The 16,110-nt window shown below is 36.2% G+C and overlaps 2 protein-coding genes across 7 annotated transcripts in view; one reads left to right on the top strand and one right to left on the bottom strand.

Annotated features, from left to right (window-relative positions):
• LOC105176817 (membrane-anchored ubiquitin-fold protein 3) overlaps positions 1-2,898 on the top strand; it is a gene marked incomplete at its 5' end in the record, with an annotated part of 4,547 nt that extends 1,649 nt beyond the window's left edge. Inside the window, 2 exon segments of the mRNA XM_011099738.2 lie at positions 670-840; positions 1,721-2,898. Coding sequence (XP_011098040.1) covers positions 670-840; positions 1,721-1,776 — 227 coding nt within the window. The 3' untranslated portion in view covers positions 1,777-2,898.
• The window catches only part of LOC105176798 (sporulation-specific protein 15), a 15,058-nt gene continuing 4,184 nt past the window's right edge, over positions 5,237-16,110 (bottom strand). For all 6 annotated transcript variants that reach the window (XM_011099709.2, XM_020699417.1, XM_011099718.2 and 3 more), the window contains exons 4-11: positions 15,368-15,490; positions 13,957-13,994; positions 13,758-13,881; positions 8,832-13,271; positions 7,890-8,033; positions 7,643-7,735; positions 7,416-7,558; positions 5,237-5,700 (exon numbers count right to left, since the gene is read on the bottom strand). In XM_011099709.2, the coding sequence (XP_011098011.1) occupies positions 5,418-5,700; positions 7,416-7,558; positions 7,643-7,735; positions 7,890-8,033; positions 8,832-13,271; positions 13,758-13,881; positions 13,957-13,994; positions 15,368-15,490 (5,388 nt within the window). In that variant the 3' untranslated portion in view covers positions 5,237-5,417. The remainder of the gene's footprint in view (positions 5,701-7,415; positions 7,559-7,642; positions 7,736-7,889; positions 8,034-8,831; positions 13,272-13,757; positions 13,882-13,956; positions 13,995-15,367; positions 15,491-16,110) is intronic.

Here is a 16,110-nt window from a genome sequence, read left to right as displayed (position 1 = left end):
TTTCCCTAAAAGAGAAACAAATAGAATTTATAGTATTATCAATCTAGGGCTTCCTGGCTCTGAGAAATTATTCATGGATAACAATGCCCATCAGTTTTGGAACTGCTCTGCTGGAGATATGCTTTGTTCTCCCCCCTCCCTCTCATTTGAAATGGATTTATAATTCCATGTGGGCCTGTCTGCTAGGATTGTGGTTTAAGTTTGATGTAATTATTCTATGGTTTGGAGTACGGAACTAAAACTCTGAAATGATATTTGATGTATAAGAGATTATTACTTCACTTATAGAAATAATAGTAAGAATAAGTGATATTTTAAGGCGTGATTCATTCATTTCCTATCCCATATTTTCCAGTTTTAGGGTCCCAATGGACTCTTTTCTGAGTTCTCTGATGCTTAACAATGCAAAAGAATTACGTCGATGGCTCAAGTGAACAAAAACTGAGTAAAATTATCTACTTTGAGAGGATTCATTTGCTTTACACTTAATGCATTTTTCAACTACAGTTTTTGCTTACGCAGGCAGGATCCCATATATTAGCTATGTTTTATTTTTCAAGATGATAGTAGTCTTGTTTGAATTTCCTCCTTGTTTCCATTCTGTGGTTGTCTTGTAATTGTTGTTGCTTGATGATGATTCACTATCCTCACGGAGACTTCTATATGCAGACAAAGAGAATGGGCCTAAATCAATAAATGATATCAAACTCATCAATGCGGGAAGGATACTCGAAAATAACAGAACAATTGCTGAATCACGACTTCCTCTCAGTGAAGTTCCTGGAGGTGTTATCACAATGCATGTTGTTGTGCGGCCTCCGCTTCCAGACAAAAATAGCGGTAACATTTCATATTTCCGAAATCTCTGCATTAGGATTTTCGAGGTTGTTTATGGGGACTTAAAGGACCTATCTCAAAATTGCAGTATTGCATACAATGTTTTATGTTTACCAGATCAAATGGTAATAGGAAAAGAACAAAAAATTTCATTTCCTCGCCCATTTCATCCTCGTAAAGTTTAATTCTCCTCTCCTATTACACAATCTCTTGTGTTTGTATGTCCTATTTATGCTCTGCAACTTTGGTTATATTTCTAATACTTGCAGATTTTTTTCATGTTTTGTGCATATCCAAGGGTCATTTTAGCTCTGCCTTGACCTCATTACTCATATACTGCTAATGCTCTGCTGTTTCTTGATATGCTGTTGGCAAAATTCCCGCAAAACCCCCAGATTCATTCTGATATGTTTCAGTTACTATATATCTGAGAGGCATATTTACTGAATTGTTGTGTTTTCAATTGTCAATCATGAATCATCCACACTTATGATACATGTCTTCTAGAGGTTGAGAATCTTCTTTGGTTTTTGAGTAAATTCCAACTTTATCAAGTCAAAGAAGGATTACAAGAAAAAGATATGAGAGAATGCTTCTTTGGTTTTGCTGGAGAATAAGTTGGTAACTTTAAAAGTCTATAACAAATAAATGTAAATAGAAAATGCTTCTTTCTATCTGCGCCTTGAGAAATTGGCTGTGAAAGCTCAAGGTCTGTATCTAGATCCGAGGAGATAACTCGTATCTCTTAAAGCTCGTTTGTTCAATTTGAATTAGTAAATGCTTTTATCATTGATAACTGAATGCACGTTTGTGTTTAAGCTAACATATACTGCCATCATGGATCTGAGCTCTATTATTGATTTTGAAAATGCAATTGCGACAGATAAATTGCAGGATAATTCACAGAAGAAAGGCGGATGCTTCTGCTCCATCTTGTAGCCTATGCCACAGAATAGAGCTTCTCCAAATTCTTTTCTGCTTCCATATATGTTCGCATTACAGGTTCTGGATTGCATTTATACATGTTAATAGATTCAAAAACATCATCACATAATGGACTTGCTCGTCTGTCTGTTTCCATCATAGTGTTTTGTTCAGTGCTTTGTTCTCGTGGGCCGACGGAGAAACACCGTGCAGTTCTGTGACATTTCAGAAGAGTAGATGGGAAACAATGATTTGGTATTTAAGCAAAATTCAGATTGAGTACTCATAGAACCCAAATTCAGCACGGAGCACCGAACAAATCAAATGGGAAAAACACTGCAAAAACATGTCTTATTTGTGGTTGAATTGTATTGTTTATAGATGATTCTTGACAACGACAATCTGTGTGAACCTTAAAGCTTTATTGTGTATGCATAATCATATTTGCCAACGGTGTCCGCAATGCAGCACGGAAATGGGGTTGTTCGATATCAAAGGACTTGTTTCATATTCATTATAGCTGAGTCTATGGAGCCTCAGTGATCCTACATTGCTGAGTGGAAGGGTTGTCAATGAATGGATGAAAAGTCGATCTTCTCCAAGAGATCACGCTCTTTGAAACCAGGATCTTGGCTCTTTGCCATCTGGGGTTTCTAGTATGTACACTAGCAGCTGTTGAAGCTACGAGTCCTTCCGTGATAAGTTCTATATTGCGGTTCAGAGCTGGAGAAGATCACATCCAATTTCGCGTCAAGGTTCTCTCATTGAAAGCTGTATAATCTGTTAGTTGCCCAAACCATGGAACCTTGCTTTGTGGTTCTTTTTGTTCCCCCTTTCTTAGCAAAGTTTAGACGTCGTTTGCCTGTTTGACTTGAACAATAGAAGCGATGCTGCGTGGTGGAATTGCAGGTCTCAATGAAAATAGAGTGTCGAGTGGCGGCGTTCACTAGCCGGAGATGGCATTTGGGTATGATGTACAACACAAGGGTGCAAGTGAGTAGAGCTCAATAAGAGTTTTGAGTCTTGATATTTGATCTGACATTGATGGTCAAAAGTTAGTTTGAATTTTCAAGGTGTGTAGTTGAACCTCTAAGTTTCTCAAAATATCTATAAGAAGTTAGACACCTTATTTGGTACATTTCTTAGAAGAACTTAGAGATCTAATAAAATTAGAATTTTATGAGTTTATAGGCTCCTTTTAAAAGTATGAGGTTTTCAAAAATAAGATTTTAATCCTTCATATAATACACGAATAACTACAAATTTTCTGAGGTAAGGTTTGATATAATTATGCATAAATTTTCTGTGGTTTGAAAAATATATTTAGTACCTATGACGTTTGTTTTCATCTAAAAAGATAGGTCCCTTCATTAGGCAGAACTCGATGAATTTATTGATATTAACAAAAGAATTGAACGAAATGAATATTTATTCTCAACTGACTTATTATTGATAATTGTAGGTCAAACAAATTTTTTGTGACTGCATTATCCTTATTAATATGTGAAGATGTATAAGGGTAATTTGATTATGAAATGATTTATCAGTAATAAGTCAATTGAGGTGAATTTGATTTTTTATCTGATTTTTTTATTAATATCCTCAGATTATATGAATTTTGAATAAAAGAATGATTTATTTGTTAGATAGAAACAAATCTTATGGGTATTAGATGTAATTTTTTAAACAACAAAACATTTATATTACTAAACATCATGGGAGAGGGATGTAATTATTCCTATCATATTAAGCGTTTCATAAATTCATCTTGAAAGGAAGGAAACATCCAAAAGCCAAGGAGACAAATGAAAAGGGAAAACAAGAAGACCACCAAGAGACTTCAAACATGACAAGCTTACAAATATGACTTAAATGATTTTCTATACATAGTTAATTACAACACAAATGAGAAACACATTAAAAAGGTGGGAATGTGAAAAGTAGTTAATAGGAATTAATAAGTATATCATTTTACTAGTTTATCCTTAAAAAGTAATATTACAAGGTTAACTTAACCCACTTAAAAAAAGAAAGAAACTTTTTAGGTGATTCACACTTTTATATATATATATATATATATAGATATAGAAAAGTAAAATGTGATAAATTTTAACCAATGGAAGTGTATTTATTAGACCAAAATAAACTTTGGGAGTTTAGATGAAATTTCTCAAACTACATGGTCTAATTATAATTACATCAAATATTAAAGGACGGTGCAATTATCCCAAATATTTATAAGAAGTTTGACGGTTTATAAGATGCTAAAAATTGAGATAACTATATCTACACCCCTAATTTATTGTCTATTTACACAAACACCCATGTCTTTTGCATAATTACCCGTGGCACCCAAAAAACAGGGGTAATTTGTGTAAGTGAAGTTCATGTTTCTGATCTGTGTATGTATAATTTTTCAAAAGACAATATTGATCCGTGTAAATAAACCGTAGGGCAATGTTCTGAAATCAGACCAGTGATTTAATCGAATAAGCTACCGAGTCACTGGGTCACTGGTCCGACCTGTTGGACTAGATTCAAAAAATCGATTAGCTCGATCAGATTATATTATATACATGTATAAATTTTTCTAACATATCAATACATTAGATATCAATTTATTAAACCTTATAGGTTTGTTAGATATGACTTATTGTCCCGCATTGAAAAAGTATAAACCAAACATAAACACTTTAGACAATATATATAAAAAGTTTAAGCCTAGCTTATTATCCCACATTGAAAAAGCATAAGCCAAAATTTAAAGGTAGATTATAGATTATAAATATTGATAAACTTAAGTCAAGCCCATTGTCACACGTTAAAAAAGTATTAGGCAAAGCTTAAACACTTTAGACTATAAATATGGAAAAGTTTAAACCAAGCTTATTATCTCACATTGAAAAAGTAGAAGGCAAACACTTTAAACTATAAATATGAAAAAACTTAGACAAAACGTATTGTCCCACATTAAAAAAATATGAACCGTGTCACCAAATTCTTGCCGGTTTTGACCATACCGATTTTGGAGGTATAATCAAACCAAATACATGGCTGATTCCTAGTTGAACCGATAGAACCGATCGATCCAATTCGATTCTGAAAACAGTGCGGTACGGAGCATAGATATAATTATCTCTAAAAAAATATATGGTAAATATCCAAAAATAACTTATTCTAACAAGTAAGAGGTTTTCAGTTTATTATAATTAAATTCCTAGGAATCATATTAAGAGTGTCTTAAATTCATTTTGGGAAGAAGGAAAGATCCAAAAGCCTAAAAGACAAATGAGAAGGCAAAACAAGAAGGCCACCAACAGACTTCAAACATGAAAAGCTTAAATATGATTTAAATGATTTTCTGTACATAATTACAACATAATTGAGAAAAACATTAAAAGGGTGGGGAAAAAAACACATAATTATAACACTACAATCTATAGGAAAGTTTAATCGCCAGTTGAAAATCTGGCTACTTCAACAATTATTTACATGGAGGACCGCAATTATCTTCAGCATCCCCGAAACTACGAGTAGAGGCTCTGCAGCCGACCGACGGTACGTTGGTACCCATGTGGCTTCTACAGCTTCAGATGGATCAACTGTGGAAGAAGGATGAACAAAAAACGACACAAAAATGGTACTTAAATGTCTTCCTAGGATGGGAGGTCCATAACGTTGGCAGATGATGATCGATCTAAGCCAATGGGCTTCCTGGATGATCGGACGTTCTTTAGTGTCATCTTGAGTTTCTGTCTCTCGCCTTCAACCTCTGCGAACTGGAGGCTCAGACGGGAGTACCTTTCGTGCATATCTCTCAGTTCAGTCTCCATAGCAACATGCCTTCCCTTGAGTTCCAACATTTCTTTGATCAGCTCGTTGATGTCTCTGAAGCTTCTGAAAACTGCTTCCTCATCGCTATGTTGTTTCAGGAAAGAACTGAGTCATCGAGCAAAGAAACTACAGTTAAATGATCCGCATATTGTGATTCGGATAGGACATGAAAGCACATTCTAACAATCAACCATTTATATTCAAGAGTTCGTTTGAGTTCAAGTCATTAAACATAATAAACTAAGGTTCACCACAGATTTTCATGAAGTTGGCTCGAGCTTTGCTTGATTAGTTAAAGAATGATCAAATATGTAATAAAATAAACTAAGCCATTCAAGTGTTAGATTCAGCTAAAGCTCAGAGATTGACTCACAGTCGATTAAATCATGCTCAAACACAATTATGGAAGCTCGATGTAACTCAAACAACTCGATTGGTTTACATCCTAACTTCAGGTATAAATTTTCCCATGAAAAACATTATTAAGCCTCAATTTTTCTTTAGCAGATACGCAGACATGCAGCCCTCAGATTCTTCTCTAGCAGATAGTAAAATTTGCTTTGGTTTAGACCCGCAGTTTCAAGACTTTTACTAAATGCCATGCGCTACAAGATTTCAAAGCCCAAAGTTTGATATCCCCCTATGTTATCATAAATGACATGCAAGAAGAACCATAGCAGAAAATGCTCAATGCCACAAAACTCCGTCGTCATTTCAGCACCATATTCATTGTTGAGTAAGCACATAAAACAGCCATTAATCAGACAAACAACATATAGTCAACCAAAACAATAATATGTCAAGCTGTGCGTTTAAAAACAGTATGTAGGCTGGGATCACTGCTGGTCTAAATGACTAGGCTTCGCTGAAGCCATTTGTAAGGTGAAAATCAAATAATGCCGTAAGGTAAGACTTAGAGGTCACTTTTGTCACTACTTTCATCTCTCCCTATTTTATGGTTGTCTATAGTCTCTTGATTTTATGAGGTTGTTGTATACAGTAGGTTGGACCTCGATTAAATGGTGTCTCTGACACATTAAAATAGAGCGACTTAGATCAATTTAAAATAAATCAAATTTAATAATACGTTAGCAAGTTCGACTTAAGATTGCCACAACCCACTTGATATTCAAGACTATTTCTAAGTGCGCCAATGTAATACACAATTAATATCACAAAATATTAATATTTGTTCTAAGTTCTGTTTTGTAGTACACAATTAATATAACAAAATAAAGGAGTATAAAGCACATTAGTACACATACATTGAACTCATTACATATGCGGATAATCAATGATCAATTTTGTAACTAAGTCTTCCACAAAATAGATAAGATCAGAATATAACGAGATGAAGTTATGTACAAGGTAGAAGATACAATATGCCAATTGATAACCTAAAACATAATGAAAAAACAATGACACTAAGAAGATGGTAGCCTGAAATGGACTTACATGTTAAGAAAACACTTAACAGAAAAATGTGAGCTTTCCTATGCTTGAGCTTAATATCTGAGATGATCCTACTTAAAGGTTAATGCTAATTAGTTAGATGGAGAAATTCCTTTATGGTTTTGTTCAATTGATGAACCCAAGTAAACTTGAAATTTAAGTCCATAAATTTTAACAGAGCCATTGACTTGTCACGTAATATTGAACTAAATGTGAGCTACTAAGAAACAGAATTTACATAACATCATTGTGGTTGAAATGTACAGAGATGCATCATCCGGCAAAGATAAGAGTCAATATTGGGCGTGGAGGGCAAGTTGGTTAAACTCGTGGCAATTGGAAATATTATAGACTTGTGTAGGACCTACCTCTGGAATTGGACATTCAATTTATTCTTTACCCTCAACGCTTCAGCAAGCTCAACTTCCAGTGCAAGAACCCTTTGTAATGCATTCCCATCACTGGAAATTTCATTGAAAGAAGGAAACATGCTTCTAAGCTCTTCATTTGCCTTCAAAAGGACATAAAGCAAAAAGGGATGAGACACTGATCAGAATTATAGACTATAGTTGCATAAAAAAGTCAATGAGCTCACTTTATGCAGTTGCATGATTTCTCTTTGTGGGACTTCAGAACCCGGGTCCACTTCATAATCGAAGATCGTGTTTTCATTTTTCATCTTTTCCAGCTGAAGGGAAAAAAAAGAAAGAAGACATGAATTGGTTCGGAGCACAATTAGACATAACCTATGCAGACCTAGGGTTGGAATCATATACTTAGATTCCATCATGTTAGACACAAAGTCATATCAACAACCTTTGTCATTTCCAAATTTGAAATACCTCTTCATGTAAATGCTCAATGCTAGATTTCAATCTTTGGGCTCCCAGCTCATCATTAACATTTAAACTCTTGCCATTGCTCTGTAGGAACCCTTCTGTAACAATTACCTTGGGATTCTGGTGCATGCATTTAGATGCATCATCCTGCGTAATTGTGAACTACTTCAGTTCCAACCTTTTACCGTGTTAAAGGCGCTTGTAAAGATGGTAACTTTGGGGAAAAGGTAACAATTTCATCAGAAGAATGCAAACACACTACATTTATTTTGATCATATAAGGCAATGCAATAAGAATTTAAAGCAAGCTCGAAGATTTCTCATAGAAGTTCATCTAATCATACTTCTGCATGAAGCTGAGGTTACTCAATTAAACAAGAGATATCTGGTTTGCATTTTCCTTGATAAAGTCCATAGCTTGAATACTTTTGAGGCAGATGGATAGAAGCGTTATTGCAGATTCGAAACACAGTTTGATTTTGATCCAACTCAACCATTTTAATAGGATTGAAGAGTTTGTAAGACTAATAGTGGACTCCCAAGTAAAGAAAATTTGAAGAGCAAAAGTCTGTCGTGCTAATCATGCAACAGAAGTCAACCATGAAAGCAGACTTCCTTTCTTTTGACCAGTGGGCACCTGCAGCAAAGGAAGCTCTACAAACTGTAGTAATAATATGCAATGGTAGTTTCCACAATTCTTAAAGATTTACCAAAAATCTGAAAAGGAACTTCAAAACAAAAACATTGTTTGATAAGTTTCCTGTTAAGAGAAACAGAGCATCACTGCAGAGAGCCTACTGGGACTAAAGATTCAAAATTGAGAATGAAACCAACCCAAACAAGGCCAACAGTCTGAAAGCATGAATTTGATCCACATGCTGATTATAGCTACAAAAATTTGAAAATAACCGTCTTAAACAGAATAAAACTCTCAATTAAGTTTACCTGAACAACTTGGAAGTGCACAGACTCAGTTGAATCTGCATTTTCACATTCTACGATCGACATAACTTTTTCTCTTTTAATACCACACATTGTCTCATCCCGCTCCAAGAAGATTGGGGATGAGTTACCAGTTGATCCATTGAGTGTGTGCTCTACTTCAGTCAGAGAGCCGTATTCATCCTTTTCAAACTTCATCGAAGATTTTAAATCCTCCAGTTGACCCTTGACGGAAGTAAGTTCAGTAGCAAGTCGAGATTTTTCTGCTTCAAATTCAAGCAAAGAAGCTCCAAGCTTATCTTTTTCTTCCTTGCAACATTCTAGACTTAGTAATGCACATTCCAGCTCAGCCATTGTTCGGTCATAAGCTTTGCTTTTTTCACGCTTTTCCGCAAGTGCTGACTGCAATTCAGCTTCCAATGCCGACAGTCTGACTGAGAGCTCTTCATTCCTCTTCAAGTTCACAGCTTCAGACTTCTTCCTGTTCTCAATTTCATCAATTGCATCTTGCAGCTTCAAAAGCATCTCCTCCCCATGCTTTTTGGACATAGAAAGCTGTTGCTTAAGCTCTTGGATTTTTGTTTCATATTGTTCTTTGATAAACGCAATTCGCAGGGAATCTTGCACAGCAGCTGGTGGTGCTTCAGTTTCTCTTTTTTCACGAGCTACAAGACATTCAGCCTCAGCCTTGTCTTTAAGCTCCTTCAAATGGGTAGATAAGTTCTTAAATTCTTCTGTCTTCAAAACCTGTTCAGAGAGCTTATGAGAAAGTTCATTGCACTTGGAGCGAAGCATCATCAGTTCATCTTTGCGTTCCTCCAGCAAAGTTATATAAGCAGACTGTTCGTCAACTTTGCCTTTGAGTACTATAACTAAAATTTCCAATTCCTCTTTTGTATAAGTCAAGCAATTGATTTCTTCCTCAGCATCTGTCATCATGCTTTTTAGCCTTTCCACTTCAGAAGCTTGAAGAGTGTTGTCCAACGTAAAGCTGGTTTCCATCATTGTCAGCTTCCTGTTGCACTCCTCAAGTTGATCAGTGATCTCCTTGTTGGAATCTGAAAAAAGCTTGTTTTGAGCTGCAGAGACTTCTAAATCCGATCTTAGGTTTTTAAGACTTGTCAACAAGTCAGCTTTTTCTTCCCTCCAGTTAGCTTCACTTTCATGACAGTGATTCAACATAGCCTCTGTATCACGATACCTTTTATGAAGCTCCCTGAGACACCCCTCTGAGTACACAAGTTTCTGCAGAAGTTCTTCAAGTAAAGCTTCATACTGGTTTGCAACATAAGTAAGTTTAACATCCACCAAAAGTGAGTAGTCATGCATTTCCACTAACTGACTTTCAAGACTAGCTTGATAGGAATTATTCCTCTTAAGTTTTTCTATAAGCACATTTTGCTGACCCAAAAGATGAGCAAGTCTAGATTTCTCCAATTCAAGATCTGATGCCAGTTCCCTAACATGCATGAGTTCAGTTTGTTGCTGTTCGAAGATAAGCAATTTATCCTGATCCATGCTCAACTGAGAAGTTAGATGTCTAACTTTCACCTCCAGTTCATCCTTGTAAACCTTCTCCTCATGCAACTCGTTATTCAAATTTTTCAAATTTTCTTTCAGACAGCTAATTTCACATGAAAGCTTGATAGATTCTTCAGTTTTATCATGTAAGCGCATTGCTAAGTCTTGCTTATCGTGTACTAGCTCAGTGACGGTTAATTGACTCCTCCCAAGTTCTTCTGCCAGAGCATCCAAGCCCAAGATCTCTTGAGCAAAGTGACCATTTTTACATGTCAGCTCTTGCATTTGATCTTCGAGATGATTAAGCTCGTCTAAAAGTACTCTGCTCTGCTGGGCATACTTCCCTTCGATTTCAGAACTGAAGTGGATTTTGCTAGCAATTGATTCGAGTTCAGCTAGAAGTTTGTTCACAAGAGCATTGGACACATCTAGTTTAGTAACCATATCTTGTATGTCACTTTTGAACTTCTGTTTCGTCACCAGAATTTCAGATCTAACAGTGCTCAAGGATGCATCAGCAGTGACTTTCTCACTTTCTAGATTTTGATTCTCTTCCATCAGTTGACAAATTCTCACACAAACATTATGCTGGATTTCTTCTAACTTCAAAATGGCATCACTTATATCCACGCTTTCCAAATCGAGGCTCTGACAATTAGCAAGAGAACAAAATTGTTTCTTGTAAGATTCCAACAGATTGACCAACTTATCATGTGCAAAACTCAGATCTTCCTCGAGAGTTTCCTTGACAGAAACCAATTCATCTGATTCAGACTTAAGGATCTTCAAATTTTCCTTTAAAAGTGACATTTCATTTGCAAGCTTCTCATTTTCAGCTGCTTCCTGTTTTAACTGGAGAGACAGCTCTGTATTCTCAGCCAAACACGCTGCATATTTACTTTGGTAACCCCTGTATTCAGTCATAGTGTTTTCACATTCTTTCAGCTTCTGATCAAGAAGATAATTCTCCTTGGAAATACTTACTAATTTATCTTCTAAAAGCTGATTTTGCATAGCCATATCACTGAACTGGGAAATGCTATTAGATTTGTACTCATTAAGTGCATGAATATCAGTTGTGGCTTTCTGGAACCTTATCATCAACTCATTCTGAGAAGCAGTTGAAAGTTTCAACTCCTCGGCAAGTTCATTCAATTTTCCCCTCATGATTCTAATGTCAGCTTCAGCTTCGTGCAAGGATTCTTGCAATGCCTTAGAGTATATATCCAAGTTCAAGTTTACAGAATACATTTCTATAAGTTCCTCTTCAACCTTTTGATAAAGCTCTTCCTGCAAGCAGACAGATCTCCTCAAGTCTTCTAAGAGAATATCCCCACCCACTGACCTTTTCTTCAAACCCAAGTTATGATTCTGAAACTGCAATAATTTTGTAATCTCGTCATCTTCTGGATTATGCATTAACTTCAGGTCTCCTTCTGACAGTGGTTGCGAAGGTAAAGCCTGCTTGATAAGGTTTTCATTAGTCTCAAACATGGAAATAACCTGCGAGGAAAGCAGCTCAAGGTCTTTTTGTAATTTATCAACTGCAATTGAGTAATTTAAGCGGGCTCTTCTAAGTGCAGCTTCTGAAGTTGTCACCCTTTTCTCAAGCTCCTTGTTGAGGGTTTCCAACTCATGCCTCTCTTCCACAAATCGTAGCATCTGCTGATTCATATCTTGACGCAATGTTTCCATTTCAGTTTGGCTGGCAGATAATGTGTACAGACAAGTAGAATGCTCATTCCTCAGGAGCTGCAACTCTGCCATCATGCGCTTCTGATTCTCCTCCAATTCCTGAATAAGGGCTTCATAATAACATTCCATTTGATCCATTTTTCTCGTAAGAGCTTCCTTTTCAACTTTTGCCTCATCCAACTCCCTTACAAGATCAAAAATCTGGCCTTTCATTGCATCAATAGTACTTACAGGGTTAACTACCTCAGACACTAGAGGGGGCATACCGAAATGCTGAAGAATACTTTCAGGCTGACACAAGTCCAGGCCCAGCCCATTTCCAGATACTAACTGCTCATCCTTATATGTGCTCAGTTCTCTAGTCTCCTTCACATCTGGTTTTTCTGATGGTATTGCATTCAGCAATTTTGTCACTTCACCATTTTCAAGTTTAAAATCCAGCAGAAAATTGAGCAATGCTTCCAACTCTAAGTAAATAAATTTAGTGTCTCCATCATGGGGGATAATATAAATTTTGTTCTGAAGTTCTCTTATCTTGCCTTCCACTACACTAATTCCTTTTAAAAATTGAAGCTGCAACTTCTGAACTGAGTGATCAATCTGATTGTCCCTTGTTTCTGTAACAGGAATTTGAGGACTAAATGTGAAATCTTTGAGCCTGATTATCTCATCCTTGAACTTCAGGCACTCTGATTTCATGACCGATACCTCTTTTGCCAATTTTTCACCTGAAGATATCTCAGCGTCAAGAAGGTGGGAAAACTTTTGTGTCTCAGCACCTAACTCATCAGCTAAGCTTTGCAAAGAGCTGACTTCCAGCTTAAGATTGAAAAAAGATGTTTCTGCCAATTCCAAGCTTCCTTTTAGTCGATTGTTCTCCTCACAAGCCATTGCTAACTCGGTATCCATGGAATTGTTTGAACTCCACCCCTGAGCAGAACCAGTACTCCCTTGGGCCATGTCTTGCTGATCAGATGGATCTCCTTTCACTTTAAGTGGACTTTGACAATGCAAAAGTGCATGTACATCACCAGAAGTTGTACTTTTGAGGCTATCAACCTCATGTGCAATGCAAGTCTCATGTTTCTCAGCATATAAACTTTCGGAAGTATTGGATGAGCCATCAAATCCACTAGCCGAGTCTCGACATTCTTCATTCAGGTTCATCTCTTCTTCAACTGAGGAGAGCTCATTAGCATCTGCTTTAAATTTAATTCTTGCACTGACCTGTAGAAAACAGAGAACTGGAAAATTAGAATTAGGTGATATGAAAAAATTTCAAACTAATGCAGCTATGTGGCCAACAAAAAGTATTCTGACCGCAAAAAAAGTTGTCCTATCTGATGAGAGATTGATTATGCCACAAAATTAGGCTAAAGTTTATATTCAAATTGCAAATCACCAATCACTAAAGAGCAAGGCCATATGATTTTGTAGACATCACTTATATTACTAATCCTTTTCCAGAATAAGTTGACAAATGCATTCAGAGATGCAAAAAGGTAACAGAGACACTTTTCTTCCCGCTTAAGAAACGTACCCCAAAACAGCCCATGAATAAAATAGTTTTCAGATTCTTCTAACTAGTTCAAGTTTTCTGTTCATACTTAACAGATCAAATTAAGTGGCAAGCCTAACACATATGTCTTGTATGAAAAAGTGGACCAATGTGGGGGTTCGGAAGGAGCTCCAATGGATAGAGAAGCAAGGAACCTTATCAGACTGCTCGTTGGTAACGTCCTCAGAATATGATATTTTGGCAGTGGCACTATGGCCATGACTATCAACCCCTGATTGTAATCCCCTTTCTCGGAGTTCTCTCTGCTGCTCAAATTCCCTGCAAAAAATAAAATTATGCTTGAGATGGTCATACAAAAAGACAAGGTTAGCAATCAACATAATAGTTTAGTACCTAAATCCAGTTTTTGAGGTCAGGAGCTGGACAGTGATCTGAAACACAGGAACACAGTCAATCAAGATATTGATAAGCATTTTACAGACTATAGAATAATCATAAGAGTTACAGCTCATATAATTTAATAAGGGAAGGAAAAAAGACAATATGCAATTACCAAATGCTGCCAAAGGCAAATAAATGACGGAGACAAAGAAAACATGCTTAAAATGGCTGCAATATCCATTTTTGTAAAGTATTGAATCTTCAACTTTCCCAGGGACACAACTAACTACCCGAAATTCAAGGAGATCACATTGAAGAAGCAACCAAAAGAAGTTGGGAATGGAGTGATGTTTTAATGCAAATGCTAACCAGTTTCTATAATATGTACCAAGGCCTGACCAGTTCATATGGCCCGCAAGATTCTTTAATTCATATAGATCATCTAAAGAATGGATTGAACAGTCCATGTGGAAAGGACAACGAAAATCTGATATTACTAGTATATTATAAGAAATGAAGTTTTTAGGTCGTGTTGGGTTCTGTATTTTGATATTGGGCTTGTTTGTCAACTCTAAACAAAATAGTACAACCTTGTCATAACTAGTTGGAGTCCTTCATCAAGCATTTCTAGGTGATCCTGTTGATGTTGCATCTTGTTAGAAAAGTTCTCCAATGAACTTTCTCAATTTTACTTCACATACTAAGTTTCTTTATTAGGACCACTAGAGAAGGACCAAAGGCTTATTCAAGAGATTTGGTTTAGAGGCCATCTCAAAACCAACTATGTCCTGCTAGTGGTATAGGGTGGTCATTTCCGAGTCACTTGTCATGTTGCCACATCCTTTGCTACCTAATCAACAGTAGCATTCATAATGAATACTCACTATTAATCAACAAAATAAATGGATCAGTAACTTGCAAAAATCTCATTCTTCCATAACACATATGAGACGAATGTCAAGGAACTCTGACCCACATCTCTTTGATACCAATCTAGTGATCTTTAAGAATGACTTGCTCTATTTCGCACAATATGAGTGTCTGCACCGGGCTTATATTAAACAATCAGAATTGGCCTTACAAAGGGAAACAACACATGTTAATTATCATTAATCATCAGTTGTCTAACTATACTTTATTCATGATTCTGACATTATTCTTTTCTCCGAATTTATTGCTGCATTTAGGCCTTACATTTTCATCATTCCACCTTGAAAAAATAATGATAGGGTGTGTGGGCAATGCACATCATTAGTAAATTACAGACAAACCAGGATACATATTATAGGAAGCTTCTACACTCATCAACCAAAAGGTTGATGGATGCTTTAACAAGGAACTATGAAGCATAGAATCAACAGGCTCATATAGCATTCATCAATGTGCTGTAAATGTGAATGAAGCAAAGCTCATCTTTCCTTACATGTAATATAGTTCCAAAATTGCATCCTTGAAGAGGAAGTGTTACAGCAGAAGGCTTTAAAGCATCAACATAATCAGCAAGGTTGATGGTCGCCTCACCAAGTGTGCTGGCCCGCGAAGATCCCTGTGAAAATGAAGTTGAATTGAAAAAATCATTTGTCACATTTTGAAATGGTTGGAAATTTGTCTAGTGGCTCACATCAGAGGTGCTAGAAGCACCAATAAATCTGGAAACTGATCTACTGACTTAAATTTAATCAAGGGAGCTAACAAAATTATAGAGTATCAAGCAATATTAGTATTGTGTACAGAGTCTCAAATGAGACTGTGCTATCAAATCCTGCAACATAACCCAGAACATTATACTTAAGTTTTAAAGAAAAACTGATGTTCTCTGGATGTTTTTTATGAATTTAGTTTTATTTTCACATGCAGTTTCTTTCTTAGTTGCTTCCGCAAAACTAGCAAAACGTGTCACTGGAATTCTTGGCCAAACAAATAGCTTTCCATGATGCGAACGAGAATAGAATGTTGTCTTAGATGCATAACAAGAAAAGGTATAGACTGGAGACTCAAAGACTATTGTGATTTGTTTCTATGCGCCTCATTTAGCTAGAGTCTGGGTAAGCAAAGGAATAGGCATTCTTCCCAATTATGAAGAGAAGACACAGAAAACTGACCTATAAATAGCTAGAAGCTGCTGCCAGGACGTATAGAATTGTTTAAATTTAAATTGGTTAAAGT

Source organism: Sesamum indicum, linkage group LG2 (assembly GCF_000512975.1).
Source record: "Sesamum indicum cultivar Zhongzhi No. 13 linkage group LG2, S_indicum_v1.0, whole genome shotgun sequence".
Taxonomy (NCBI): Eukaryota; Viridiplantae; Streptophyta; class Magnoliopsida; order Lamiales; family Pedaliaceae; genus Sesamum; species Sesamum indicum.
The sequence above is the reverse complement of the archived record's forward strand: the minus strand, read 5'-3'. Positions and strand labels throughout refer to the sequence as shown.